This window comes from Ambystoma mexicanum, chromosome 1p (assembly GCF_040938575.1).
Source record: "Ambystoma mexicanum isolate Mex_15411 chromosome 1p, UKY_AmexF1_1, whole genome shotgun sequence".
Classification (NCBI taxonomy): Eukaryota; Metazoa; Chordata; class Amphibia; order Caudata; family Ambystomatidae; genus Ambystoma; species Ambystoma mexicanum.
In genome coordinates this window covers 1,389,647,831-1,389,675,719 of record NC_090921.1, presented here as the reverse complement: position 1 = coordinate 1,389,675,719, position 27,889 = coordinate 1,389,647,831, and the positions used below count along the sequence as shown (strand labels likewise).

The window sequence follows — 27,889 nt, the reverse complement described above, 5'->3', positions numbered from 1 at the left end:
TGCAATTTCACATTGAACAGTGACTATAAAAAGTCCCTGACTTTCTTTGGGTGCGTGCGAGTATCTTCAATATAAACCCAATAGGTACACAGCTCGTCTTTCATCGGGTCCAGCATGACTCTCAGCTGTGCAGCTTTGTGGTATAAGCGAAAGTCAGGGTGCCCAAACCCTCCTGCCCCCTCCCCCCCCCCCCCCCCCCACTGATCTCGACAAGGTCAAGGAGGAGAACTTGATTTTAGGTTGTTTGCCCTTCCAAATAAACCGTTGGATCATAGACTGTAGGGAGCTAAAAAAAAAAGCCTTCGTGGATCTGGACTGGTAAGGACACAAAAAGATACAAGAGGCGAGGAAGAATATTAATTTTGACGGATACCTTGCGTCCAAACACGATGGGGTTAAGGGCGCACAACGCTCCAGGTCTAATTTAATTTTGGCTAGGATCGTGGGGGGGGGAATTCAATTCGAAGAGGGAACTCAAATCCCTGGGGACTAACACCCCAAGATGATAATTTGCTCTCCGCGCGACTCTCAAAACCAAATCAACCCCCCCCACCCCCCAGTGTCATGGTCACACTCCCCCATTGGCGTAATGCAAGACTTTGATGGATTAATCTTCAGACCCGAGAAGGTCCCAAAGTAGTTAAGACCCAGGAGATTGGGAAGAGACACATTCAGGTTGGTGAGGTAAGCCAGGATGTCATCCGCAAATGGCGAGAGCTTAAAATCTAGTTCACCGACTCTAACCCCGAAATCCCCTGATGTTGTTGAATGGCTATGTTGAGGGGTTCCATTGCTAGAGCGTAAAGGAGGGCAGAGATCGGGCACCCCTGCCGAGTTCCCTGGAGAGGAGGAACTGAGCAGAAACTACACCATTACTGCCACCCTTTCCACAAGGAAGCCACCCACCCACAGAACTTCTCACCCAGACACATTTTCCCGAAGAACTTACCCATGTAAGACCACTCGACCCGATCGAAGGCCTTTTCCGAATCAACTGCCATAAGGTACGCCTCGACATTGTTACTCGAGGTTTCGTGTATAAGGTCCAGCGTCTTTCTAATGTTGTCCGAACACTGCCTACCCAGAAAAAACCCAACTTGATCCCCATGAACCAGCGACGACACATGACTTGCCAGCCTGTTGGCAAGGAGCTTCGCTAAGATCTTCACATCTTGAGCAATGAAATGGGACGGTAGGACGAGCATTGGGTTGGGTCTTCCCCCTCCTTGGGAATCACGATTATTCGGGCAGAGAGCATGGAGTGGGGAAGGGCTCCCGACTCAAGGGTCTAATTAAACAACTTGGCCAGAAAAGGAGCAAGTGTGGAACGGAAGGACTTCTAGAAAGTGACTGTGAAGCAGTCATCACCCGGGGTAGTGCCACTCTTCATGGAGCTTATCGTATCGACAACCTCCTGGGGCGTTATGGGGTTGTCTAGGGCGCTCAAAACCTCCGGGGCGAGACGGGGAATGGGGAGCGACTCCAAGAACCCATCAGCGTCCGAGTCATCTCCTATGTACTACGTAGCATAAAGCTTTTCGTAAAACTGACGGATCAGCTCGGCTATCCCTTTTTCATCCAAGCATTTGCCCCCCCCCACACCCCCTTGACCGAGTAAAGAAAGAACTCTCCTTTTGTTGAGTGCCCTTAATTTCCAAGCAAGAATTTTGTCACCTTTTCCCCCTTCTCCATATATTTTTGCTTAAGGAAAGCTAGTTTTCTCTGTTTGGCCCACCACTAGTGCGGACAGTTTCCCCTTAAGCTGCTGGAGTTCTGCGAATTTACCCGGGAGCATCTGGGACCTCAATTTACCCACCATTTGGAGGGCCTCTGTCTTACTCCTAAGGGACTTCTTCTCCTTATCCCTCTCGCGCTTCCTTCTTGCCCCCATCTCAATAAGAACACCCCTAATTTTGGCCTTTAAGGCCTCCCAATCACTGGCCACCCCCACTTCCTCATTGTTGTTGCTTAAAAAATAGCTCCTTATCACGCAACAAGAGATCATTACACGTCCAACCCGAGCCTCCCGACAAGGCTGAAGGAAGCCCAATCTGAACCCTCACCAAGTCATGATCCGACCACGGGATCATTTGTACCCCAAAGTCTGCGATCCTCTATAGAAGTGCAGAATCAACTAGGACCTAATCAATCCTGGAAAACGAGGAATGGGGGGGCTAGAGACAAAGGTGAATGTGGGATTGCAACCGTCCTGAGTAGAGTGAGGCCCAGGGCACCATTAGTGCTACGAAAAGAGGCTGCCATCTTCTGAGCTCTCCCGTCAGTGCCAGGGCGGTCTGATTTCCTGTCCCGTTCGGGAAAGGGAACCATATTAAAATCCCCGCCTACTAAAAGTACCCCCTCTGTAAAAGCCATAATTTTTTATTTCATCTCCCAGAACAGGTCCTGCGCTTCATTGGGGCAGTAAACCGAGACCAGTGTAATTAGGGAGCCTCTAATCTCCTCCTTAACCATACTGGAACGGCCCTCTGGGTCCTTACGTTGGGCACATGCTACAACATGAGCTTTGGGAGATACTACCAGCGCTACTCCCTTCTTCTTGACCTGACCCAATGCGTGGAACACCTCCTGTATAGCTTTGGATCTGAGGGACATTTCCCTACCCCTACCCCAGTGCGTTTCTTGAAGAAATATGAAGTGAAGCTTTAACCGGGTGAACTCCTTAACCACGAGAGACCTCTTAGGGGGGGGAATTCAATCCACGGACATTAAGGGAACCCAGTGTCAGATCCTGGAGAGAATCAGCCATTCGGGGGACGGGACTTTCTCCCATTTGCTCCAGGAGGGCACATGTTGTCCTCGACCCCCTGGGAAAGCATTCTAGAAAGATCCCATTCCGCAAGACAGCCTCAACGGGAGTAACCTCAACGAACAACCGCAACCCTCTCCCAAAACAAACCAGACCCACACCCCAACCTCAAATTACCCCCCCCCCCACCTCCCAGAGAGCCTGGGTAGCCTGCCACATCGAAGACGCCATCTAACCAGGCCACCAGTGCCTCTCTCCATCGGGATAGAGAATCAAAAAATACCACAACTTGAGGCTGTCAACTTTGTGCAAGCCATAGCTGAACCCCCCCCTCTCCATCTCTTCCCTCCCCCGCCCCCCCACACGCCAACCCCAAAGCCAACAAACCGCCCCGTGGACAGGGGCAACAGTGGGTCAGAAACTAGGGCCAGACCACAAGAGCCTCTAGAGCTTCCAATAACTACGAGGAGCGACCTCCACAAGGCTTACAAGGTACCACAAGGAGGAAGTCGGTCAGCTGAGGGATTGGGGGAGACTGGGGCCACCCTCCTGAATTTCCTGTTGCCACAGACCCTGCGCCTTTCCAAGAAGCCAGAGGGTTTGCCGGCCACCGGGGCATCAACTCTAGAAACAGCCTGGCCACTCTCGGGCGGGGGGTCCCCCATCAGCTCCAGGGACACTCTTCGGATGTCGTCCTCCGTAACCAGAGAGTATTTGAAACCATCGTGCTCAAAAGAAAGTGAAAAAGGATGCCCTCATCTGTACCGGACCCCCTTGGAGAGGAGCCATTTCGTTAAAGGACCATATAGCCGGCGCCTGGCCGAAGTAAAAGATCTTGATAAATCGTGACTTGTGCACCGTCCCATGTATCGGCCCCTTCTACCTCGCCAATTCCAAAATGTTACTCTTTTTCCAAAAAATAGTGGAACCGCACGAGAATAGAGCGCAGACTTCTATTGGGCGCCCCTGCTCTGTGGGCCCTGTCAATGGTGGGTTCCTTGGTGTTGGTTCCGTTGAACAGCTTGCTGACCGACAGTTCTTAGGATATCACCTGGTGTTTCACTGTCACTGTCCCTCTCCGGAATTCCCAGAAACCTCGTTGCCACGACGCTCCCTATTCTCGAAGTCATCCAGCTTAAGGGCACATTTCTCCTCCCTCCTCTCCAATTCTTATAACGAGCATGTCCAGCTGAGTCTCCAAGAGGTCATTTGAAGACTGGTTGGCCCCCAGGGCCTGGACCCGATCAAGGGAGTCAAGCCGCTTACTGATATCAGCCCTAAAGCCCCGGATCTCTTCTGACAGCGTTGTCGTGTTTCTATTCACCGCCTGGGCATCCACCAACTCCGACTGAGCTGAAGACTGAGCTGAAGACTGAGCTGAAGACTGAGCTGAAGACTGAGCTGAAGACTGAGCTGGAGGAGGAGGAGGAGGCTCTTCTTGCTACTTTGTGAGGCTGGAAACCCTGGTGCCTGTGGGGTTGGCCGGCAATGGCCAGGAGAAACAGAAAAACCACAAGGAAACTCCAACTGGGGAGTTAAGACGAGTAATCGTGAGTCCCACTAATAAAAACATGAGAAAGGTCAATATGTCACTGGTAGGAATTACAAGAAGTTTTCCAACAGGGGATGTCAGACCACGGACTACATCTCCCATAATGCCTCTGGGTCAGCACAAATATATTCCTTTTAAACTAAAAATGAATTAAAGGGGGTTGCATACCAGGAAGGAAAGGTTCCCTTTTCCCTATAGCCGTGACGGGAAGAGATACGAGGTGGGCAAAGTACGGGATATGGAAGTTGCACTGAGCCATGATAAAAACAAAGAAGCAGAAAACCAACGCCTCGGGAGGTGGAGAGGGAAAGGGAGGGACTGACTGGGGAAAGGTGGAAGGAATTGCGCACACCTGAAGGTGAAGAGGGTGGAGGGGAGGTGCGGTTAAAAACAGCCACCTGGAACTCATTAGCTCCCGATTCTTTCATCTAGGAGCCGAGTGCAGGCGCAGAGGAGTGGAGCCCGGACGTCAGTGGATTCGAGTGGGCATACTAGGTCAATCTATCCCTGGGACAGAGAAAGCCCCTACAGCCGCACATTCAAACCAGGGATCCGGACAACCACAGCGAAGACAAAGACGGCAAGGAAAGGGTGCTCTTGGAACTCCTGTGACATTTTACGAGCAGAGCTCTAATTGCGAGAGCACAACGCCGTCTGGGAGGAACGTTCGTGGTTTTGTTTTCTTTATTTTCCTTCCTTGTTCAAACACGGCTCACGAGGAAAAGCCGGCAGAAAAAAGGGAAATGTTTCGTGATATGGCCAGTGCAAGTGAGGTGCAGGACTGAAAAGCCGACCATGAACATTTGAAGTTCGTTTTGTTCCTCGCCAAGATTTATACCTTTCTGCCCCTGGACACTTTAACTCTGATTTAAAGAAGGCAAATCGGAGGCGGGACCTTTCTTTACTGCACAGTGCCAGCGAGAAGCATATTTATTTTTGCATTATTGGTGATTTAAGTTTCAAAAGCTGCAATTTCGTTCTGAAAGCACAGTGCCAGTGAGAAGCCTATTTACTTTGCATTATTTGTCATATGAGTTATAAAAGCTGCAAATTCGGTCGTAAAACCTGAATAAACCCCTTCTTTGATTTAACCTGAATTACTGACTCCTGCCTGCTATTTAACACACTTTCAGGGGAAGAACACCTCCAGGGCCACCCAACCACAAGGCAGCCGGGCGCACAGACTGTGGCGGGGGACAACCTCGGGCACAGCAAACCAGCCTTGCCCAGGACCCAGTGGGCTGTGGGGGCACACCCCGCCGCAGGGCTTCCTCAAAGTGGCGCTGATGAGCAAAAAAGTCCAGAACAGCAGGGGCGCCAGCACACCCAGAACCACAGGGGGAGAGCTACCAAGATCTCCAGCAGCTGAGATTAAGCCCAGACAAATGTGTAACACATGCAGGATCTCGAACCTGGGCAGACGAGGGCTTGCAGCCAAACTAGATGGCAAAAGCTGGCTCCAAAGAATCGCCACCAAGGGGCTCCACAGACACCAGGTAGAATTGCACCCCCGAGGCAAGCTGGCAAGGAGACCTCCAACTCGGGGAGGACCACTCACAGGGGGCTCACCGGACCACTAGGTGACCTTCCGCTCAAACAGTCGTCCCAGGCAGGGACCGGGGGGGGGGGGGGGCCCTCCAGGGACCAGGAAACTCCATCCACGGGCTTGAAGTCGGGGGGGGGGGGGGGAGGGGCCACCGCCGCCTTCCTGAGCCCCCCCGCGTGCTCCCCCTGCCCCTCATATGTCAGCAGGTGAAAACGCGGGCGGGAAACTCCAGCCGCCCGCACCCCGTACTCCGGAGTCCGGTTCCAGCAACTGCAGGGGGATCCAGCAGCCGCTATGCAGTGGAGCGAGAGCCAGGGATATCTGCACTTGAAATGGACAGCAGAGATCCCCACTCCGCAAGCGATGGCGCCCACATCACTGCACTCGGCCCTCCACGGCCGACAGGGGGGCACTCGGGGACGATCCCTCCCGAGCCCCACGACAAAGGTGCTACTCCTCCACACGCCCCAGATGCAGGGCTCACCAGCTCATCACATCACCGGGGCCTTGATACGTGGCCCCGAGTCGCCACAGCCCCTACTTTCGCCCCCCCGGGGCGGGAGGAGGCACAGCCAGTCCTCCACTCCAAACGCCGTCCCACTTGGGAAGGCGTCCCCAGGGGCGAGGGCGCGAGAGCGCAGAAGCCTGCCGCCTCCAAGGCACCACCGGAGCTCAGGAATCGGAGTGCCCCGCCGCAACAGAAATACCACCAACAGCACCCCAGAGCAGGGGCCGTCACCTGGGGGTGGAGGGGTCTGCTTCTCCAATCTACAGGCTGGGGGTGGGGAGTGGCTCAGATCCCGTTCGGCCTATCTTGATGCAGAGACAGATTGGTTAGTTAATCTCTGCGCACCCTGGTGGCTCCCTCTCATGTATTTTGATGTGATTTTGAACTGTTTCTTTTGGTTGTGGAGTCTGACAAACTCCATAGGCATCATCTTTTACATTGTCTCACACAGCACCTTCAGTGCAGTGGCACAGGGAAGTCTTTCAGATTTCCCAAAGGTTTAAATACCTTCTCTTGGATAAACTACAGTAAAGTGAAATTGACTTTACTTACATTTGCAACTTTCCAGACCCAGGACACACTATCTTACAATAATTGTTGGAAGGGTTACCTAGCATCCCCTTTGTCTAGCTTCTCATGTAACATTTTTGTTACCTTTTTCTCACTGAATGGTTGGTGGCAGTGGTTTTTTTTTTTTGACTACCGTGGTGTGCATTTACCACGGGCTGCGTTCGCAGCTGCAGTAAAGCACCCAAAGGTGCCATTTTTGTCAAAATGGCCCGGTCGTCTTTTTTCGCCATTTCTTAGTGAAAGGTCCTTCTAGAGATTTACTTTGGGCACCAAACCTGGTTTGGTCCCATTGTTCGCTTTTGCCTTTGGTGGGATTCACAAGTGAAGCCCGCCTCTGGCTCCAGGGTGTCTGGGGTAGGCAGTGAAGTGAGGGGGGTGCCTGAAACTCCCTGTGCTTAGTTTCCTAGAAGACCCAAATGCACTCTGTAGTGATTGGCCGGCTGACTGTCTGGCAAGGACAGCCACCCTGCTGGGTGATTAACAGCTAGGCTAGAATGTATGGGAGTGAACTGAATAAAAGGCGAGGCTTTTGGCTTGGAAGGCAGTCGGCCACTGGATGAAGGAACCGAAAAAGAACTTGAAGAGGACGCCTGCTGCAACTCCTGGACCGTTGGTTTGCCCGGTGAAGCCCTGCTGCTGTGCTGAAACTCCAAATTCGTATCGACAGAGAAGCCCCTGCAAGGATGACTTCTCCCCTTGAGTTGGTGGGACCAATCAACTCCAAAGTAAGCCACCTGGACATTCTCTGAGCTGTTTGCATTTCCACAGAGTTGCCGCTGGAAACCGAAACACCAGGGAGAGGAACACCAGATTGTGTGCGTTGCTTTTAAGTTGGCCAAGAGCTCCAGGAAGATGTCCCAGGAAGCAGGACTGACGGAGCTTGAGCCCCCTCAACAGAGTGTGGGACTCCAGAAGCAAGGAAAGTCCATTTCGACAGCCAGAAACTGCAGTGTTGCTATTTGTGGTAGTCCAGAGGAGCTTGAACACCGAAGTGCCACTTGTTTGAAAGATTGCTGGTTGCGAGCGGTGACATCCCATTGCAGAGCAGTAGTCCCCAGAATTCCTCCCTCTTGTCCCCACAAGGAGTCTCGGGAACAGTGAAAGCTGCAGAGCTGTACAGGAACAGAAGTCCTCTGCTGCACTTTTTCTTCAATACAAATGTACTGTAAAGTCTGAGAGAACTTAACTCTCATTGTAGAGTTGCTTGCATCTTCTACTATCACAAGTCTAATCAGCTTGTGGCCCTACATTTTCTTTTCTTTAACGGCTTCTAAAACATTGTGCAAAGACTTTTCTACTTATTTACCAGAAGTGCGTCATACTCTAGAAGACTGTTGCCCTGGCTTAACCTGTTATACTGAATGACTCTGCTTAAGAGATCCAAAAGTATTTGCCTGCTTAAGAATCTTTGCGGTCTCTTGTTGTTCTAATAACCTTTTCCTTTTACCAACTTCTAAAAGTATTCTAAATGCAAACAGTAAGATATTAATGTCCGCAGCACCCTAGCTATTGAAGTCACCTGAGGGTGTTAGTTGTGTCTGTGGGCCATCCCAAAAGGGTCTTTACTGATTTAGAAACTAGAGTGTACAGTATTGAAGTGTATTTGTGTGTTATTATATTGCTCCCTTCTGAAGAAGGCTTATTCTAACTGACCAATCAATTAATAATTGTTTATGCAAGAAACCTTGTATGTAAGAGCTTATTTGAATACTTGCCACTGTGAATCTCTGTGTAACTCCCCTACAGCTCACATTGACCCCTCTTGAGATGAGCCTGGCTGCTCAACACGCTACCAACATGCGTAGTACAAGCTTATACCAAAGGTTGGGTTTCTGATTACCTGTAGTCAGAGTTGTATTGCACCCTAAGGGTACTGCATACAAACTTTGCCTAACACAGGGGAGGTGCAGTGGAGAACTGGGATGGTTTGGTGGGGCAGGGTCATGGTCAAGCCTCATGCCTGAAGCAATTCAACCATGACTTGCATGTGCTGCTGATGACCTATATCATCAGTATGTGCTGCAAAAAAAGTTTGAGGTTTATAGTTATTTTATGTTTTTAAGAGGAATTATTAATAACTTATATATAGTGATGTATTATCATGAAACCTTTTCACCAATAAAAACCTAGGAAATTCACCAAGACTTTGTTAAAGGGACGTCATGGTTACAATTAAATTTGAAAAACCCAAGAAATTTGCCAGTTATGGTTGACCATGCAACTAACTTGCACCATCAGCATGCACTGCTAAGATGAACACCCAGGACATCAAAGATGACATCATATACGAGCTCTGATGAAGCGTCCCTACAAGGGGTTCTGATTAGAATGTTGCTAGTAACATATTAAAGTTGATCGGGAGACCTCTCATGAACTATTGCTTGCATCAAGAAATTTACTTATTTAAACTGCAGAGTTCTATTGAAATTTTGTATTAAATACACATGGGCAATGGCTGCAGCATGGTCCGTTTTTGATCTGGTAATATTGGCCAGTATAATCATAAATCCAAGCCCATCAGCATCTTGACTAAAGTTAAACTTTGAATGAACAGTTAACAGAATAATGCACACAAACCATACATATGAAGAGCATCAATGCATACAAATATGAGGAACATAGGAAAACTCTAGTAAGGAAGAAAGATGCACCATGACCAGAAAATGACAATAAGATGAGTTTGTGTATAAAAATGAATTGTCTGTTTCGGGCTGGCTTATTGTTCCATGTATGTGCACCATGCGCTCAGGCCCAACCCTAAGGAAAGTAGAACATATGACCAGGTTTACATCTAGATATATAGTACCTTTTTAGAATTTAAAAATTCTCACTGTTACTGAATAAAAAGAACTAGCCCAGATGTGTGATCTCATCAATTATGCCATTTGTAAAGTCTTCTTTGATGTTCAGGGTGTTCGTTTTAGTGCATGGTGGTGGCACAAGTTATGGTTGCTTACCATAACTGGCAAATTTCTTGGGTTTTTCGATTTTGCTTGTAACCATAACGTCCCGTTTTAACAAAGTTTGTTGTTCTCTGAATTTGATAGGTGTAATGTCCCTATGTCCCTTTTTAACGTTTTTACACTGATCTACATAATTGTCCCGTGATGTCGTGAGTTGATTTGAGATGTCTTGGGCAGGAGCAGGGATTGGTAAACATGTTTATCCCCAGCACCCCTGAAATTTAGCTCAAAATGCACTGCCGCATTGGAGGGTACTGCAGTAAGGGGTGGGGAAAGGTGCAGGGATCCCTCATATTGCGATAAGAAAAATCTGCGGCTGAAATAAAATGCACAGAGAACCGCAAGGAAGCTGTGGAGCATTGAGTCAGTTGTAGCCATACTGCAGAGGCTTGCACCTTTCGTCCACGAACTACATGGACTAGAATGCTTCAAGTAGAGGATCGGCCAGTGTGGACATGGAGTTTGAACATGCAGCACTGGATGGAAGCAGACGGAGGGTTGCAACAGCGGCATCAATAAAAACGATGGTCCACCACCCCATCTCGCCGGAAGCCTTTGAGGTGTAGCCCGCCCTCACTAGCAAGACCTGCAAGGACAGTGGTAACCCTACCCCATCCCCTCTTCCTTGCACTTGCGTGATCTGATCTGAATGGCACGAGGCCTAGTAAGATCGTTGTTTGAAATGTTTCCCTTGTCTTTTCGCACCTAGAAACACTTGTGTATAGGTGCGTTATGACTAATTATATCAGATCAATTTACAACTATGCACAATTGAAAGATTTGGCGACCAATTTTGGATGGCCAGCCAAATTCTGCATACTCTGGTACAACAGAGATGTGCAGTAAGGTAACTTGGAGACCTTCATCCAGCTGAAACAAGATGTTAGTCAAAAGGTGCTTGTGTATCTGTCCGGGACCTCCTCGGGTAGACTGTCCCTTATTGGCTTTTAGGATTTTGCTCATGGTCTGTTCAAACTGCTATTTTTGTGTTTGGCCTCATTGCTCACCCACGGCTGCTGCTGGTCACTGATGGATGATATGACTGTCTACAACTACTCAACGTTACAAACTCCAGTGTGACCTACAACCTTAATGTTATCCTGAAGGTATCATCTAAATCAATGTGAGCCTGGTTTCTATCTTTGTTGCCTTGCAAGGCTGGGATATGATTGCTCTAACCCGACCTGTCCTCTAGACTCCGTCCACAGGGCAACCAGTGATGGTAAAGTGGAACCGCAATATCCAAGTCTCCTACAATAAACCCTATGAGGGAATTGGGCTGTGATGTAATGAGGGTGTGATGAATTTTATTCCATTCTTGTATATATTCTTAACTTATTTTTTTATTTATTCACATGACACAATTTAAAACCTGCAGACATGTTTGCCTCATTAAGCAATCTGTGTGTTCACTCTATGAACAAAGGCGCCTTGATGCAATTACAAGTCATGGGAGGGGGCGTGGTAGCGGTGATGGAGACTGCTAATCAGTGGCCATCTAACTAGTGTTTGGTACATGTGAGATGGCGTTCTGTGCTATTACTAATCTTTTTTGAATGTGCTAAGTAACAATTGAGTTTATTTTTTCTATGTATTTGGGAAGTGAATTAATTGATTGCAAATGTATAGCCTTCCAAAGAAGCATATCTTTTGTAATCTAAAGCAATGCTCTGTTTGGACTATTACAGTACTCTTTTTCAACTAGGGTTAATTTGGTTGTAGCTTGAAGTACTGGCACGGGGAAGCAGAACGGGGGGCTAATGTGAGGGAATGAACGAATGCTGCTGTGTCTGTGCGAATTGAGTGAATGGAGAATGAATGCTGTATGGTCAGTCAACAATACCTTTATTCGACTTGCAGTCATTTGGCAGACAAAAAATGCATTGCACATATCCTAATTTAATAAAACTGCAGAAATGCAGGCACCCAACACCATTACCGTAAAAAATGCTATTTACAAAAACATGGAATAAAATGTGGTCGTTGAAGGATTAAAATATTAGCATGGACAGATTATAGTGCACATTTTACACAACAATTGTGGGCTGACTGAGGCTGCAAAGCTACATTTGAGTCAGGAGATCGGCTGTTAAACGTTCGAGTACAGATGTCCTGTTCGTATTTTCGTGCAGCGCATTTTCTGTCAGAGCTATATTCACATGTTTCCTCAGTCAACACCTCCTTAACTAGCCTCAGAGGGATACATTTAGCCACATGGTAAAGTGTTATAATCATGGACTCGTTTGCACATTGCCATAGCATTCTCGAGCCTGCGAATGTTAGAAGTGTTCCTAAGATCTCTATATTGCTGACACAAAACAGTGTACCAGTGACTCCTTTACCCACATGCTAAATAAACTATTTACTTGGTTCCTTGACCTTGTAAACATGGCCACATTGAAAGGGCCCATTCTTAATTTCACATACATGCACGTGCAAGTGGGGGTGAAAAGAAGTCCATATAATCTCGTACCCAAAGTCATGGGTACACGACGGATATGAGGATCCGACGGAAAGGCTTAAAAGTCTCTATCTTTGTTCGTGACAGGATCAAGGCTGCATGTTTAACAGTACCCTTGGATTATGCATCCATTTCACAAGGGTTGTACCAGTAGAGTGTTGCTAGTGTTTAATATGCTGTAGGCATGGGAGTGCTCGCCCTCCTTCCAAGGTCTTTACGTGTTGGAGCGCTTAATTCCTTGTACTTTTGGAGGTCTGCAGATACAAATACAGTACAGACCTTTTTCCAAAAAAGTTAGCAGGCGCCCCTCTCCAGAAAGAACACGGCATGATAACCTTTTATGTGTTTTTTTTCCACTTTGAGAGTTCGCAGCCATCGCTTTTTGCTCACTGTACCTTTCACAGATGGGGAATTTGCATATCAGTCTTTGTTCGATCTCGGCGATTAATGTGGAAATGCGTGTACCACCCAAGAGGAGCAAGAGCAGCCAGTAGGACTTAAAAAAAATAAAAATAATAACTAATGGTTGGGTGAATATTTGTCCAAACTGGACACACCAACCTGATGGGTCCAGTTTGGACTAATATATTCAGTGGCATCTTAAGTACTTTTTTTTTTTAAACTGGGCAACAAAGGTCGGCCAGTATGGACATGTTGCTTTATTTTATTTTTTACTGGGCAATACAAAGTGCTGGGGACGCACAACTGTTTTCAGTGTAGTCAATTATGCAGCAGTTCTACAACTTAAAAAGGTGGAATTCGGGAACACTCTTATATTTACCAACATGATCATCGGTGCTCGAATTGAATATACTAAGGAAGCCGGTGTGTTACAGCCTGAAGAAGGGACAGACTACTCTCGAAACGCGTAATGAATTCAAGAGACAATAAAGATCCATCATTCATGTATACATAGATTACTATTTAAGGGATTATGAAGAATGTTTTTCAATACGTTTGTTTCTAGGGTTGATTCAACCATCTTTTGGTGCATTTTGAATGTCCATTGTTTGAAACATTATGAACTGTTACTGAGTGTGCAATTCATGACCAGAATATAGTATATGAACGTTGATCATTTTTTTTACCTGCTAGTCTTGTGGGAATATAAACAAACATAATTTCTCATAACAAGACTCTAGAATTGATCTTGACTGTGTATGTTTTGGGAGGGTGGTGTAGGAGTGGCTGACATTCCTTCCGAGACTATCTGGGCAACAAGGGTGAAGGCAGCAGAAGGTTCCTACGTGGTACTGACCCACATTTGTGTGTGTGTAGTCCGGCCATATTTGCATAACTGGCATGCCATTTGGTACTGGTAACGCCAACAGGCTATGCTAATACTGGCATATATTGGTGCAGTCCCAGAGATATGTATAGGCACCGATGACTTGAAAATGTTTTTATACTTGTATAAATTGTGTGTAAAGGTATCATGAAAATGTGGTGAAAATTGCTAGTGCAGTGTAGACTTGCATCTATTGGATTTTATCATGTTGCCCTACAAAAACGATTGCTTTATTTATTTTTTTTGTATTTTTTTTTTTTAACCTGAATATTCAAAAAAAAAGTCATGGGGGAAGAACCCCTGCTTGATTCAGGCTACCTTTCTATGTTGTCACTCCACCCTATTCCAGGGAAACCTTTACGTCCCCTCAAATTAAGAATTCACCAGCTGCCAAGAAATAATTACCTTTTTGGTCGCACTGCAATTAATGGTATTTCTTTCTTTGAAGGACTATTTGGTTAAACTGTCGGGGTTACCCAAGAAGAGCTACGAGAGCTATTTGAAGTCTTTCGAGTGTTTGCTGGGTGTGGATTCTCACCTTGGGATCCGCGAGCTTGCTGTACAGTATGGCTGCTTGGAGGCAGTCAACACTGCCTCAAAGATCCTGCAGAGGTAGGAAGTACAGTGCTGAAATGACCTCTTCTGTAACTGCCAAGACTTCCACTTTTGTTTGCAAGCAATGTTGCTATGATGTTAGTCTGAAGTATTGTAGTTGTGGTAATGGCTAGTTATCGGACTGCTTCTTACCCATGCTTTATGACTTTCAGCACGTCTAAATTTCCCTGCATTTGTCTTTGAAAAATGTACAACAGTGTTTTGTGGCTTAATAGCTTGCCTACTCCTATTGCCAGCTATAGACCTATACAAGTTGGGGCCCTTTAACAGATATATACTTTTTTCTTTTTTTTTTTACCACCTTCACAATTGCTAGTGCTTAATCTAGGAGAATCCCAAAGGTCCATTTCAAATCAATACCTGGACAAATTGGATAAATTGATTTCAACCTGGGCCATCTAACCAGTCCATCCCAGAGTATGAGACTCATTAGCAAACCCTGAAGGTTGTGAGCTGTGCAAGTATGGGTTGACTCCTGGAAACTACCTACTCACTCTTGCTTTCACTCCCCTTTCTCCCTTTCCTAATCAACGTGCCTAATCCCTTTTTGTCTGTTACTACTTTACCTCCTTTCATGCGTTCAGTCCCGAGGTGACTGCCCCTTTCATGCTCCCTAATCAATCACATTAAATGTGACTGTACCAAAGAACAACCTCCCCCACCCTTTCTTGAGAGTTGCTGTTTCTGCTGTACTGTAGAAACCTAATCTAGAGGCCACCTTGCTAAATTCTGTAATCCCGTTTTCTGTATCTCCAATGTCATGGCAGAAATGTTATATGAACTGCACCAAACCACCAGCGTAATAGTTTCAGAGTGCCTAGGCTTGTTTGTCTAATGGTGTACTCTGCACCTGCCGGAGGTAGTCAGACATGGGTCTGCTGGAGGAAAGAAAATGACCACACAGAAGACTAGGATGGGAAAGCTTGAAATAGATGCTATGACCAAAGGGAGGGAGGGGAGAATGTTTTGTGATCTCAGATTCATGTCAGGCCTGGTCCATAGTTCTGTAACGGGAGTCTGTGTCCTTAAATGCAATGAAAATGTCATTTCTGTTGCCAGAGAAGATTTTAAGATTGCATGTTTTTGCATTATGTATTGTTGCACCAGAGTTGTGTGGTCAGCTGATGCTGGAAGATTAGTGGCTTATTTGTCTGGGTGTCTAAGGGTTTGAAATTGAGGGGCTTTGGGAGCTATGTAGCTCCTGCTTCTATCCAGAAAGAGTCTTGTTAGTTTGAAACCAACAGCTACCGGGAGCTACCTTTTTGTCTCCTAGGGCCAACTGGTGCCTTCTAACCATGCAAATGTGACATTAACTTGGAGTATTTGAGAATTTTAATATAGGAGAATTGGAACACATTTAATACACACGTAAACGCAATGGATCATAAAAAATTGCCAAAAAGTTAAAGGAGCATCCATGGTTCCCCTGCTGTAGCTCCTGCCTTCTGGGTGATGCCCAGCTTCCAGGAGCTAGTTTTAGCTCCTGCTCTTTGAATCTCAATTTCGAAACCTAACGTCTGTATACGTTGTACCCCAGGTCTAATGCCAGTATGTTTAGTCTATGGTTGCCCATCCTAAGGCAAGAGTGGCCTCATCCAGAATCGACTCAGTAAAGTTGAATTTTGTTGGTAGCATAACAGTGGTTGAACCAATGCCGTAAACTTGAAACCTCATACCTTGATGTAAAAAAAAAAAGTTGTCATAACCTCAAAGAAGGGGATAATATCAAAATTGTACAGGGTCCTGATCACCTGTGAGCTTGAAGGCAGACCACTATAAAAAGTATTGGGATTCGCTTTATGGGAAGGAAATCCTGGAGCCTATATGGGGACAAAATATGATGTCTCCTATGGTATAGAGGCGTGTTAAACCTATCTAAAATGCATGTGAGTGTCCCCTACTGTGGGCAAGTGGGGTCCCTGGCTCACTTGTGGTGGTCTTGCTGGGTTATCCAAATGTATTGGGCAGATGTTTTAAGCTGGAGGAAGGAGGTGACTGGTGTACAGTTCAAATTGTACCCCTTGCTTGTATTGCTGGGTATAACCCCGATGATAGTGAGGTACACAGTTTGCCTAGGATGTGGGAAACAATGTTTAGGGCGGGTAGGCGGACAGTGGCCCAGAATTGGAAAAACCGAGTGGTGCCTGACAGGCAAGACTGACTGAACAAGATGTGGGACATATGCTCAAGGGAGGAGTTACTTACCCAGTTCATGATGCTAGGGGATCCTTTGCGGAAGACTGGGGGGGGTCTAGTCACGGAGAAATGGGGTACTCAATGAAGTTTCTAGGGGGGCGAATGTCGTGGGAGAGGTTTGTGTTCCTAGGGGCCTGCACAACCATGTGGTTTGTCCAGTAAGTGAGGGGGAACAAAAAAGGATTACTGCTGTGTTGCTTGACGGCTTGAGTTTATTTTATTCAGGAATGTATCATGCAAGTCTGTTGATCCCTCTGCTGTAAAGAAATGTTTTTGTTTGGGGGTGGGTGGGGTGTTGTGGCGGTTTACCACATGCATAAACTTGAATACAAATATTTATGAAGTTGCCATTACTTTTTTCTGTGTAATGGCATGCTAGATTTTATTTTAGTTCAGTGAGACGGCGTGGTGCTTTGCTGGTGATTAGGCTATCGAAGTACAGCAATCCATAACCCATCTATAGTGAGAAAATAACCTGGAGCTCCTTTTCTCCTTATGCAGACTTTGTTCATAGACTGTGAAAGACAGATCTGTGACAAGCAAGGTAGGTAGGAAGGCGAGGGCTTGTTATCTGCCCTCTACGCAGGGACAGCCTGCACCCTTTTGTATGGAATCTGTGCTTCGAAGTCTAGTATTGTATGGCCGAAGGGCCCTGCAGCACCTTCGAGCATACGTTGCATCTGTGCCTGGAAGTTGAGTCTAGTGCTTTTACAGGCTTCTAGTTGCTATAAAAATGTAATTTGCCATTTTAGAATTCACCACGCTCTCCTGTGCCTTGGTTTCAGGGCTTTGAACCCTGTTTTGGGCTCTGTTTCTCTTTCCCGACCTCCTCCCGTTCCCCTCCACCCCTGATTGGCCTCCCAGTCCGGTATTGTATGGCAAGGGCCCAGCCCTGCAGCACCTTCGAGCACACTTTACATTTGTGCCTCGAATGTGAGTCTAGTGCTTTTCCAGGGCTCTAGTTTCTTTACAAATGTAATTTGCCATTTTTAAAATTCACCAAGCTCTCCCGTGCCTTGGTTTCAGGGCTGTCAACCCTGTTTTGGGCTCTGTTTCTGTTTCCCTCCCTCCTCCCAGTCCAGTATTGAATGGCAGGGGTCCAGCCCTGCAGCACCTTCGTCGAGCAAACTTTACATCTGTGCCTGGAATGTGAGTCTAGTGCTTTTCCAGGGCTCTAGTTTCTTTACAAATGTAATTTGTCATTTTTATAATTCACCACACTCTCCTGTGTGTTGGTTTCAGGGTTTGAACCCTGTTTTGGGCTCTGTTCCTGTTTCCTGCCCCCCCCCTTCCCCTCCTCCCAGCACCTCTCGACACCTGATTGGCCTCCCAATCCGGTATTGTATGGCAGGGGCCCAGCCCTGCAGCACCTTCATCGAGCCCACTTTGGAATGGATAGAGTGGATAGAGTGGATGGATGGATGGATGGAAGGGAGGGTGTGGATGGACCGGATGAAGTGCATTGATCTGATGTAGTGCTTGGAACAGATGGAAAGGATGGAGTGCGCGGAAAGGTTTATGTAGTTCAACGATCGAATGATGGAATGACTATTAATCCAAATGAAGAACCAGGCGAAATGTATGAACGGACAGAGTGAATAAAACGGATAGAATAAATGGTTCAAATGTGCACTCATCTCAAGCGCCTTACTGAAAACCACCATATCGCATCACCATGCTTGCACTCTCCTATACAGCACCACTCAACTAGAACACAGCGATACTATGACACATTCGGTATAACTGTTCTCATACGAACACCCGACACATACTCCTCATCATCCTAATTAAACAGAGCACACCCGCTAGCCTATGCGTCTCCTCAGGCCTAACGCAGCAAGAAATCAGTCTGGGTATCGCCCAACCAGAATGAACACATACTCCTGATCTCCCAACCACCACACCTACCGCTAAGAAGCAGCTATCATACGAGTGCTACACCAGCTGCGCACACATCCGGTGCTCCCACGCACCTTATGTATCTCCCTCTCTCGCTCTCTCTACTGACTTGAACTACAGTTCCTGAGGGCGTTCAACCTACCAGCGCCTTGAGATCATACCAATGAAACATAAGGTGCTATATAAATGCAAAGTAACATAACATGTGTTGGCTCAGCGGCAGTCAGGCTTTTAAGCTGGACGCAACTGTAGGGTGTCCTTGTGAGCCTGGATGTGTTCTAATCATGCACAGGAGTGCATGCATCATTTTCAGCAAGTATCTACCTGCTTGAATTCTATGATCGATGAATAATTAAACTCACCAATGGTATTTTTCAGTGTTGGTCTGAATTCTTTGTGTACATCGTGGGTTTTATGCTCGAAGTGTACTGTTATGGCAGCCATTAACACATGACTGTTTTACTTCCAAAGGTATGAATCCAGTCTTCCAGAGGCACAGCAAAATGACTTGGATTTATCAAAGCCCCTCTTCACCACGGCTGCTCTGTTTGCAGCATGCAGGTAAGACCTTAACACACACCACTATGCTTGAAGGCACACAGGCCAAAGCATATCACCTTATTTGGAACGCCTAACAGAGTTCTAGGGAAGTCAAACCAATAACTTCTTTTTAGATTACATACAGTAATTCAAGGGTAGTAGACCCCAACAGTTGCACCGTGACGCTTCGCAAGAAATCACATAGTAAGTCAACAGGACTATATACTTTTGGTAATAATGACACTTATTCTAGGAACAGTATCAACCTAGAACTTCTTTTGGGGTAACTTATTTATACTCCAGGTAGGTAAACCCTTTTGTGTAATATAACACTACAGGAACTTTTCAGTTCAGTGACACACTTCCCAAGAGAAGCAACTTTGTAACTTATTTAGATTGGCACGCAGCTAACTCAGGGTAAGTGAAACCGCTATACTTTTGTAAGGAGCTACCAGCTACCTAAGCAGTCTTATTCAGTACAGGCTGACAGCAAGTAGGGGAAAGCAAGACCCAATTGGGGACACTCATACAATAATAAAGTGAAACCAACAGCATTACCTTTGGGAAGACGATGACTCCATTCTCAGGTGAGTAAATTAACCATCAGCTACTTTCAGTTGGAATGGCGTGACAGTTTCTAAGGTAAGCAAGACTTCCAGATTACTTAAGAAGGCGCACAGCTTATTCAAGTTGTAAATCCTATATATACTTTTCAGCATGGCAGAACATAGCTGAGGCAAGTAATAATTTTTGTAACTATTCACTCAGCTTAAAGTTGCCAACTAACTCTGTTACAAGTAAGTACAGTTTTCAACACTTACTTTAAAAGGCAGACCCCAATTCTAGTACACAAGTTCTATCAAGGGTAGAAGAGGGACCCTAGTGGTCTAGGTGCCAGCAGTAGGCAGTGCGAGATGAGGCTCAGTTGCAGTTAAAGTCAGAGTTCCAGAGGAAGACTGGGCAAGTAGTTCACTTTCAAAATAGTTGGGGGTCCAGGGGCTTCACAGAAGACACCCTTGGAGGATTCCAGCAGTGGGCCTTGGGGAACTGTATGGGTGGCCTCCCCAGCACAGCAGCACCCCAAGGATACACAACAATCGCTCAGGCTTAAGGTAAGTAAATACCCAAGTCAGCACAGTACCTTATCAATGAAGAAGAGTTTCAGCAAGAAGACTTCAGCAGCTGCAGCCAAAAACCCAGTTGTTTGAATTCCTTTACCAAGAAGTTTGATGACGCTCTGGAAGGACGTTTGCAGCAGGAATCGCAGGGAAGGCTCTAAACAAGATGATCTTCACATGGGCTTCTCGGCACAGAAGAAGAGGATGCCAAAGGAGGGACTCCAGGATCTGCAGCCAAAAACCCAGGCACTACATTCCTGGTTAGGACAGCAGACAGGACCCTGGATGGGCTTTTTCATCCGGGATCAACACAGAAGCACAGAAGGCTTCAGGCAAGATTTTCTTCACGGCTGGTTGTGTTTCTGTAGATTTGTTTTTTTTAATAGCACAGACTAAGTCAGAATATCTTGGTTGGATTCTCGTCATTTGCAAGGTCCAGCATTCTGGTGAGGGTATTTTGGGACTTGAATCGTGCCTCTGGGGATCCATCAGGATGCCCACGAAGTTTCAGCAAGATTTGGAATTCACAAGACAGTGCACCGCGCAATGGCTCGAGGTCCCAGGGTATTGGGGTATTGCAGCCTGCGAGGTCACAGCACAACGTGGGATGTCTCAAAATGCAGGTCTTCTTGAGTCTAGTGGGTCTCACCAGGCTCTGAGCCGTCATTTTTGGAGTCCCCAGTTCAGTTGGAAGGAAGGGTAAAAGCAGGCTCTGGTTACACAGCAGGCTCTCGCGCCTATGGAAATAATCACTGCTGCAAATTCTTAATCTTTCTCTTTGATTTTGGTTCCAGTGGTCTCTTCAGCTTCCACGATCAGACTTTTATGCAGGAACACAGCCAATTAAACGGCCATGCAACATTCAAACCTGACAGGGTTGGCAGTCTTTTCAGGACAGATAGCTGCCCAGTTTGAACTCGATTCTCACAAGCAGACTGAAAGACAAAGGGCTGTGGAGTTTTGGACTCCTCCCTCGCTTCCTTAAAAATCGCATAAAGGAATTTCCTGCGGTCGTGCAAACAGCCTGCGGTAAAGGTGCGCCAAATTAATAAAAAGGTAAAAAGCTTCAATCCCACCAGCAATTAAAGGTAAGTTTGTCCTTGTAACATAAATGTTACATTTAGAAAGCCAACTTTTCTTGGATTACTTGTACCCACCCCTACCCTCCACCCCCCATTCGTCGTCCTCATTCCCTGCACTGTTAGGGGAGTTTTCCTCAAGTCCACTTGAGATAAGACTTCATAAACCTATCCCTTGGCATACAGGTCCTGTTTCGTTAAGTACGCTGAGACTAAAGGAAAGTTGCATGCAGTTCTATTTTATTTTGTAATGATAACTTACAAGTAGTCCAATGTTCTGGTAGCCAAGCAGTGGTTACCTCACCCTCCCAACCCATCCCTCACCACCCCGCCCGGGGCTTGTCACTTCTTGGAAAGTTCTGGCACAGACTGTCCCAGTTATTTTAACAAATCCCACGTGGCAGCGTTACGCAAGAGTTCACCACTTTTCTTCGCCCCAACCCCCTTTCTCTTCTGCAAGTTCACCTCCTCCCTCGGTGGCGGCGTACCACGTGGCACTTGCCCCCTGGATTCCCAACGTCCCCAGCAATCTTTGGCAGGCTCACCTGCTCCCCCCATTAGCAGTGTTCCGCGTGGTATGCCCTGGTCTTCCGCTGTCGCCTCTTCTGGCCGTTATTCGCAAGTTGTGCCTTGTTACCCAACTCGCACTGCGATCATTCACGTCAGCCCTGCGGCACAGTTTTCCAAGGCCGACAATACGCCCAGACGAATGCCTCTTTCACACTCTGACCTGCAGAGTCCCTCGGTCCCTCGTGGCACACCCTCCCCCCTCCTGGCAGGCCTCTTCTTACATACAAAGAGAGAGAGAACTCATTAACCCAACTCCGCCTCTCTCTGCATACGCACCCTGGCTCACACCTGACGGTCCTTTATTCTCTCAAGTCTTGCACACCCTGATTAACCCCTTCCTTGCGTGCAGCAGACTGTGCTCCCCTGGTTTTCACTGTCCCTGCCTCCCATACCCTCCCCACCAAGCCCTGACGTTTGGGTAAGGTATGCGCTCTTTATAAGAAACCTGCATGCTTTCGCAGTTTACCCGGCTGATGGACAGTCGTAAAGGTGAAGAGCTGTAGTGCCAGAAACCACAGCAGGAGCCTGGGGTTAGAGTCCTCATTCCTTGACATCCAAACCAACGGTGCATGATCTGTTGCCAGGGTAAATTTGCATCCCTGGAGGTAATACCTCGGCTTCTCAATGGCCCACTTAACCGCCAGACACTCCTTCTAAATATTGGCATAGGCCCTCTCCTGGGGCAACAATTTCCTGCTGATAAACTTAATCTGATGCTCTTCTTCACCCTGTTTCTGAAATGGAACCTCCCCTATCCATTTTCCAGACTCATCCGTATGCAAGAAGAAAGGCGCCGAATAATCCAGACAATGCAACACTGCATGTTCCGCCAAGGCCTTCTTCAGGTCTCTAAACGCCTGTCCGGCATCTCGTTGATTATCCTTGTCCTTAGTGGTCCGGGTCGATTGTAGGCGATCCGTCAACTGGGCGCCCAATGTTGAAAAGTGCGGTATGAACCTTCTATAGTAGCCTATGAAAGCCCAGATTTGTCTGGCATTGGAAGGGAACGGAAGCCGATCAATAACGTAGTAGGTGCCGTGTCCAACCTAGTATCCTAAATACTTAGCATGGGCAAAGGCGACTAAGTCTTCTTGGGATTAATGTTGAGAACGGTGGTTTCCAAAGCCTTAAACACGGCACGCAGATGGGAGCTCCAGGAAGTGCCATATATAATTACATTGAGGTAAGCTACTGCATACATTTTGTGCCCCTTCAGGGGTGAGTTCATGAGAAGTTCAAAGGTTGCGTGGGCCCCATGTAGGCCAAACGGCAGCACCGTAAACTGGTACAAACCAGAAGGGCTAGCAAAGTTATCTTTTCTTTGTCCCCTGGCCAGAGCGGGATCTGTCAATACCCTTTGGATAGATTGGTGGTGAGGTGCACTGCCTTTACAGTAGGTTGTTAATCCTGGGCATCAGCCAGGCATTTAACTTGGAGACCTAATTTAGTATACAGAAATCCATATAATCGTATGCTCCCATTTGGTTTAGGTACCAAAATTATGGGGAACACAATTGGCAGTACGCAGGTTTTATGACTCTCGCTGCCAACATGGACTGTATCTCCTTGTTCATGGCTTGCACCCTGGCTTCTGGAATTCAATAGGGCCGTACACTGACGGTGGTCCCCGGGGTGGCATTTATCTTGTGATATGCTTTCGTAGTCCTCACGGGCAAGGACGAGAACATCTCCCGGAACTCTTGTAGGAGCTGGTCAAGTTGTTCTCTCTCCAGTTTCCTCAAGTTCAGACTAATTTGAAAAGCCTCAAACCCAAGTCTGTGTTTGGTAAGAATTGATGCAGTCACAAAATGTGAGACTACACAACATTTATCTGCTTGGTGTTGTTTGGTATTGGTCTGTACTACACAAGTTGTTGGTGTGACTGATTGAGCAGCCATGCCTATCTCAAGAGGGGTAAATGTGAGCTATAAGAGCTGTAGCAATGACTTTTGTCAATACAAGTAGCCAAGTAACACTTACACTCAAGGTTTGTTATATTTGTTTAACATCAAGTTAAAGGCAATTCATGTAACAGTAAAAATATACTTTAAAAATACTTTTCAGAATCAAGATAAGTTTGTGGATAATCTTTGGATATGCTTCTTACACAATTCCTACACCCTGAGGGAATTTCGTTCACAAGGACAGTAATGGCATTTATATATCACACTAGTTATAGTTTGCAGGTTCTAAGGTTGCAGAAAGGAAAGGTTTAAGGAAGGAAAAAGGTTAAACAGATTCTTGGTGCACGTGAGGACACTTAAATCCTCCAATGAAATCTAGACCAGCCTTTCCCAGCAATAAGTCTAAAACAAGTTGCCACCTATGAGGAACAGCAATGTCCAAGTCAATGGGCTAGAAGAGGCTGCAGGGAGCCAGGACAGCCAAAGCCAATTTGAAACAGTCTATGGAGCTGAGGCACTTCTTAATCAAAGTCTTGCACAAAGTTAGGGAGTTTAAAATAAAATCACTTGTAGGGTCACAAGCTGTTAAGCCTGTGAAAAGAGTTGGAATCCACTCTCAAGGTAATCCACTGCACATTTCAACTGAAAAAAGCATGGCTAAAAACAATTGGGTAAGTGCCCCAAGTCTAAACAGCACCTCTAGTTTGAAGAGGAGGGGGGGTCCAGCTGGATTCTGTCCGGTTGCAGCGATACAGGCCCTGGGTTCCTGAGCCTCAGTCGTGGAGACAAGAGGGAGAACATCTGGAGGGCTCCTGAGACGGCACTTTGGAGGTCGTCTGCAGCTACGGGCTCTCTTTGGTTCAGCTGCACTTTGTGGTTTCAGGGCTCGGTAAACCGCACAGTCACGGATCTTGGATACTGGTTGGGCTTCCATCACTCCTTGGGTTCTGTGCTCTGGTGAGGTGACTCGAATCTGGTCATCCTGCTTCGGGAGAGTTCTTGGGAGACTCCTGGCCTGATTTAAAGGGATGGTCTAGTAAAAATGTTTATTTAAAAAATAGATAGGCAACATAAAAAAAAATACTAGCATGCTCCGTTTTAAAACTTCCTATGTAAAATTTTGAGCTATTCAAGCTCAAAATTCACAAAAGCAAGCACATGGGCGCATCCATTTTGTGAAATGGAGGCCCTCCTGTGCTGGCTTTTGCGGCACTAATGAAGGAAAAGCCAGCCAGCTGTAGTAAACAAAAGCTACCGCTGGGTGGCTTTCCCTTCATTAGTGCTGTAGGCGGAGGACGGGGACCGCAGAGCAGGAAAGCTGCAGCTGAATCTCGGTAAGTGCTGTTTTTTTTTTTTTTTTTTTTTTTTTAAATAAGCACTAGCTGCGTTTTTTTTTTTTTCTAAGTTTTCCGGGCTGGAGGAGCCTGGAAAACTTAGAAATAAAACCGCAGCTTTAAAACCTTATTTATGTTTGCGGTCGCTTTTGAAGCGACCGCAAACAAAAACAACGTTATTGTGTTGGAAAACACTGCGTTTTTTTTTTCCAAGTTTCTCAGGCTCCTCTGGCTCGGAGGAGCCTGAGAAACTCGGAAAGAAAAACCGCAGCGTTTGGAGCCCGAGAGCCCCAAATGGGAAAGCAGATTTAGGCAGACGCAGCATTTAGCATTTTAGCAAATCAGCTGTAGGTAGAAACACTACGCGGCATGTAAACATAACCGCGTTGTGTTTCTGCCTGCTGTGGCTTTCACTTTGGGTCTCCGGTGCTCCCCTGGGAGCACCGGAGACCCAAAGTGACAGCCACAGCAGGCAGAAACACACGCGGTTGTGTTGCAAAACGCTGCGGTTTTTATTTCCAAGTTTCTCAGGCTCCTCCGAGCCGGAGGAGCCTGAGAAACTTGGAAAGAAAAACCACAGCGTTTTCCAACACAATAACGTTGTATTTGTTTTTGCGGTCGCTTCAAAAGCGACCGCAAACATAAATACGTTTTTAAAGCTGCGGTTTTATTTCTAAGCTTTCCGGGCTCCTCCAGCCCAGTAAACTTAGAAAAAAAAAAGCAGCTAGTGCTTATTTTAAAAAAATAAAAATAAATAGCACTTACCGAGATTCAGCTGCAGCTTTCCTGCTCTGGTCTCCGGTCCCCGTCCTCCGCCTACAGCACTAATGAAGGGAAAGTCACCCAGCGGTAGCTTTTGTTTACTACAGCTTGCTGGCTTTTCCTTCATTAGTGCCGCAAAAGCCAGCACAGGAGGGCCTCCATTTCACAAAATGGATGCGCCCATGTGCTTGCTTTTGCGAATTTTGAGCTTGAATAGCTTGAAATTTTACATAGGAAGTTTTAAAACCGAGAATGCTAGTATTTTTTTTTTTTATGTTGCCTATCTATTTTTTAAATAAAATTCTTTACTAGACCATCCCTTTAAGACCTTGCACTTGACTACGATTTCTCGACCCCTGGCACTCGGTTCTTGCAGCAGTGAAATACAGCTAGTCGGGGAAGATGGTCCAGTGGATTTCGTCTCGGCGGGGTTAGTAGGTCCCACCAACCCAAGTGATGAAGTTGTCCCTTCCAGAGCTTATCTGTCGAATTGAAAAAAGAGTTTCAGCGGAGCTACAGGGCTTCACCGGGCAATTCAAAGGTCCAGGAGGATGCAGCAAGCTTCGTTCACTGTTTCCTCGTCGGGCATTTCTCCCAGTTGTCTACTCTTCCTCTAGTCCCAAAAACGTTGACTTTTTAAGCAGGTTTCTCCCATTTATGCACAGCCTAGGCTTTCATTCACACAAAGGTGGCTGTCCTAAAAGGACAGCCAGCCATGAGAGGACAGCCAGCAAGCCAATCATGACTGGTTGCATTCAGGCATTCCTAGAGTCAAAGGTCAGGGGACTTTCGGGAACCTCCCTTACATGATGCCTTCCCAGACAAACTGGAGCCAAAGGCAGGTTTCAGGGCTGAAGCACGCCAAAGGCAAAACGAACAAAGGCTCAAACCTGGCTCAACGCACAGAGTAAAACCCAAGAAAGATCTCACAAACAGAAAATGGTGACAAAAGAATAGCGTGCCATTTTGACAAAAAGGTCACCCATGGGTGCTGTATTGAAGCTGAGCGGTCAGCTTGCAGTAGACTAGCACAATGGTAGGAACATTAAACCACTGTAACCAGATATTTAAAGTAGTAAGGGTAACATAAAAAAAGTTACAGAAGAATGTTGGATAAGGGGCTACTAGGTAAACCCACCAGCACTCCACATAAGATGGTTTGTTCTGGACCTACAAAGAGAAAGGGTAAGTAAAGTCAATATCACTTTACTATTCTTGGGAACAAGAAAAGGTATTTAAACCTGAGAAATCCAAAGGACTTCTCTGTGACACTGCACTGAAGGCGGTGTGTGTCATCATACAAAAAGCAGATGCCTATGGAGTTTGTCAGACTCCAAAAATAGTGGAAACATACAATCCAAATCAGGTCAAAACACATGGGCGTGACAAAGGTCCCACTCATTCCAGGGTCCAAATCTGAAGGTGCTAAAGTCCAGCAAAAGAGCTAGGGGGGTCTCTAAGGTTGAAGGGAATTGGCACAGAAATGAGAATTCTCCCCAACAGTCGGTCCCATCTGAAATGCATCTCTGTATTGGTTTGGGGTTCCGTACTGATTAGGGCGACCGTCAGGACCCGCACCACCCATTTCTTCAGTATGTTGAAGTGATGGGTTTACAATGGGAATCGCCAGTCTTCTTGTTCTTGCCAGACCTTGCATGTAACCGGTCCCAGTATTTGCTCTTTCGTATACGGACCCCTCCAAGCCGCCAACATTTTTTTCTCTGAGTGGAAACGCCACCAATACCTCCCCCCCCCCCCACTTGAAAATTTTGCATCCTAGTTCCTCGGTTCCCTGGGTCTCATTACCCGTTGTGCTTGTTGCAAATGCCTTCTGGCAACCGCTTGCAGCTTTTAAACCCTTTCCGTCAACTTACTGGCATGTTCTGTCAAGGACACCTCTTGATGGAGCTGTTCCTCTCATTCTTCCTTCAGGATATCCAGGAGGGACCTCACTTGCTGGCCAATAGCTCAGAGGGGGCAAACCCTGTGGAGGACTGTGGTGTATTTCGAAGAGTCTTGAGGATCCCTGGTGCCATTCCATCCTAGTCCTTATCAGTGGGGATCCCCACTCGGGAAATAAACTACATAAAGACATCGCAGACCTGTTGCGTTTTAATGCTCCAAAGGGGAAATACTTTCTGGGACCATGTACCACAATTACCAATAAATCTTTATGCCCGCTACTGGAGGGATCAAGTGGCCCCACAACGTCCATTC

At 46.7% G+C, this 27,889-nt stretch overlaps 1 protein-coding gene across 1 annotated transcript in view; it reads left to right on the top strand.

Moving 5' to 3' along the window:
* ORC6 (origin recognition complex subunit 6) overlaps nt 1-27,889 on the top strand; it is a 118,075-nt gene that overhangs the window by 27,443 nt on the left and 62,743 nt on the right. Inside the window, exons 3-4 of the mRNA XM_069607067.1 lie at nt 14,104-14,267; nt 18,837-18,926. Of these exons, the coding sequence (XP_069463168.1) occupies nt 14,104-14,267; nt 18,837-18,926 (254 nt within the window). The remainder of the gene's footprint in view (nt 1-14,103; nt 14,268-18,836; nt 18,927-27,889) is intronic.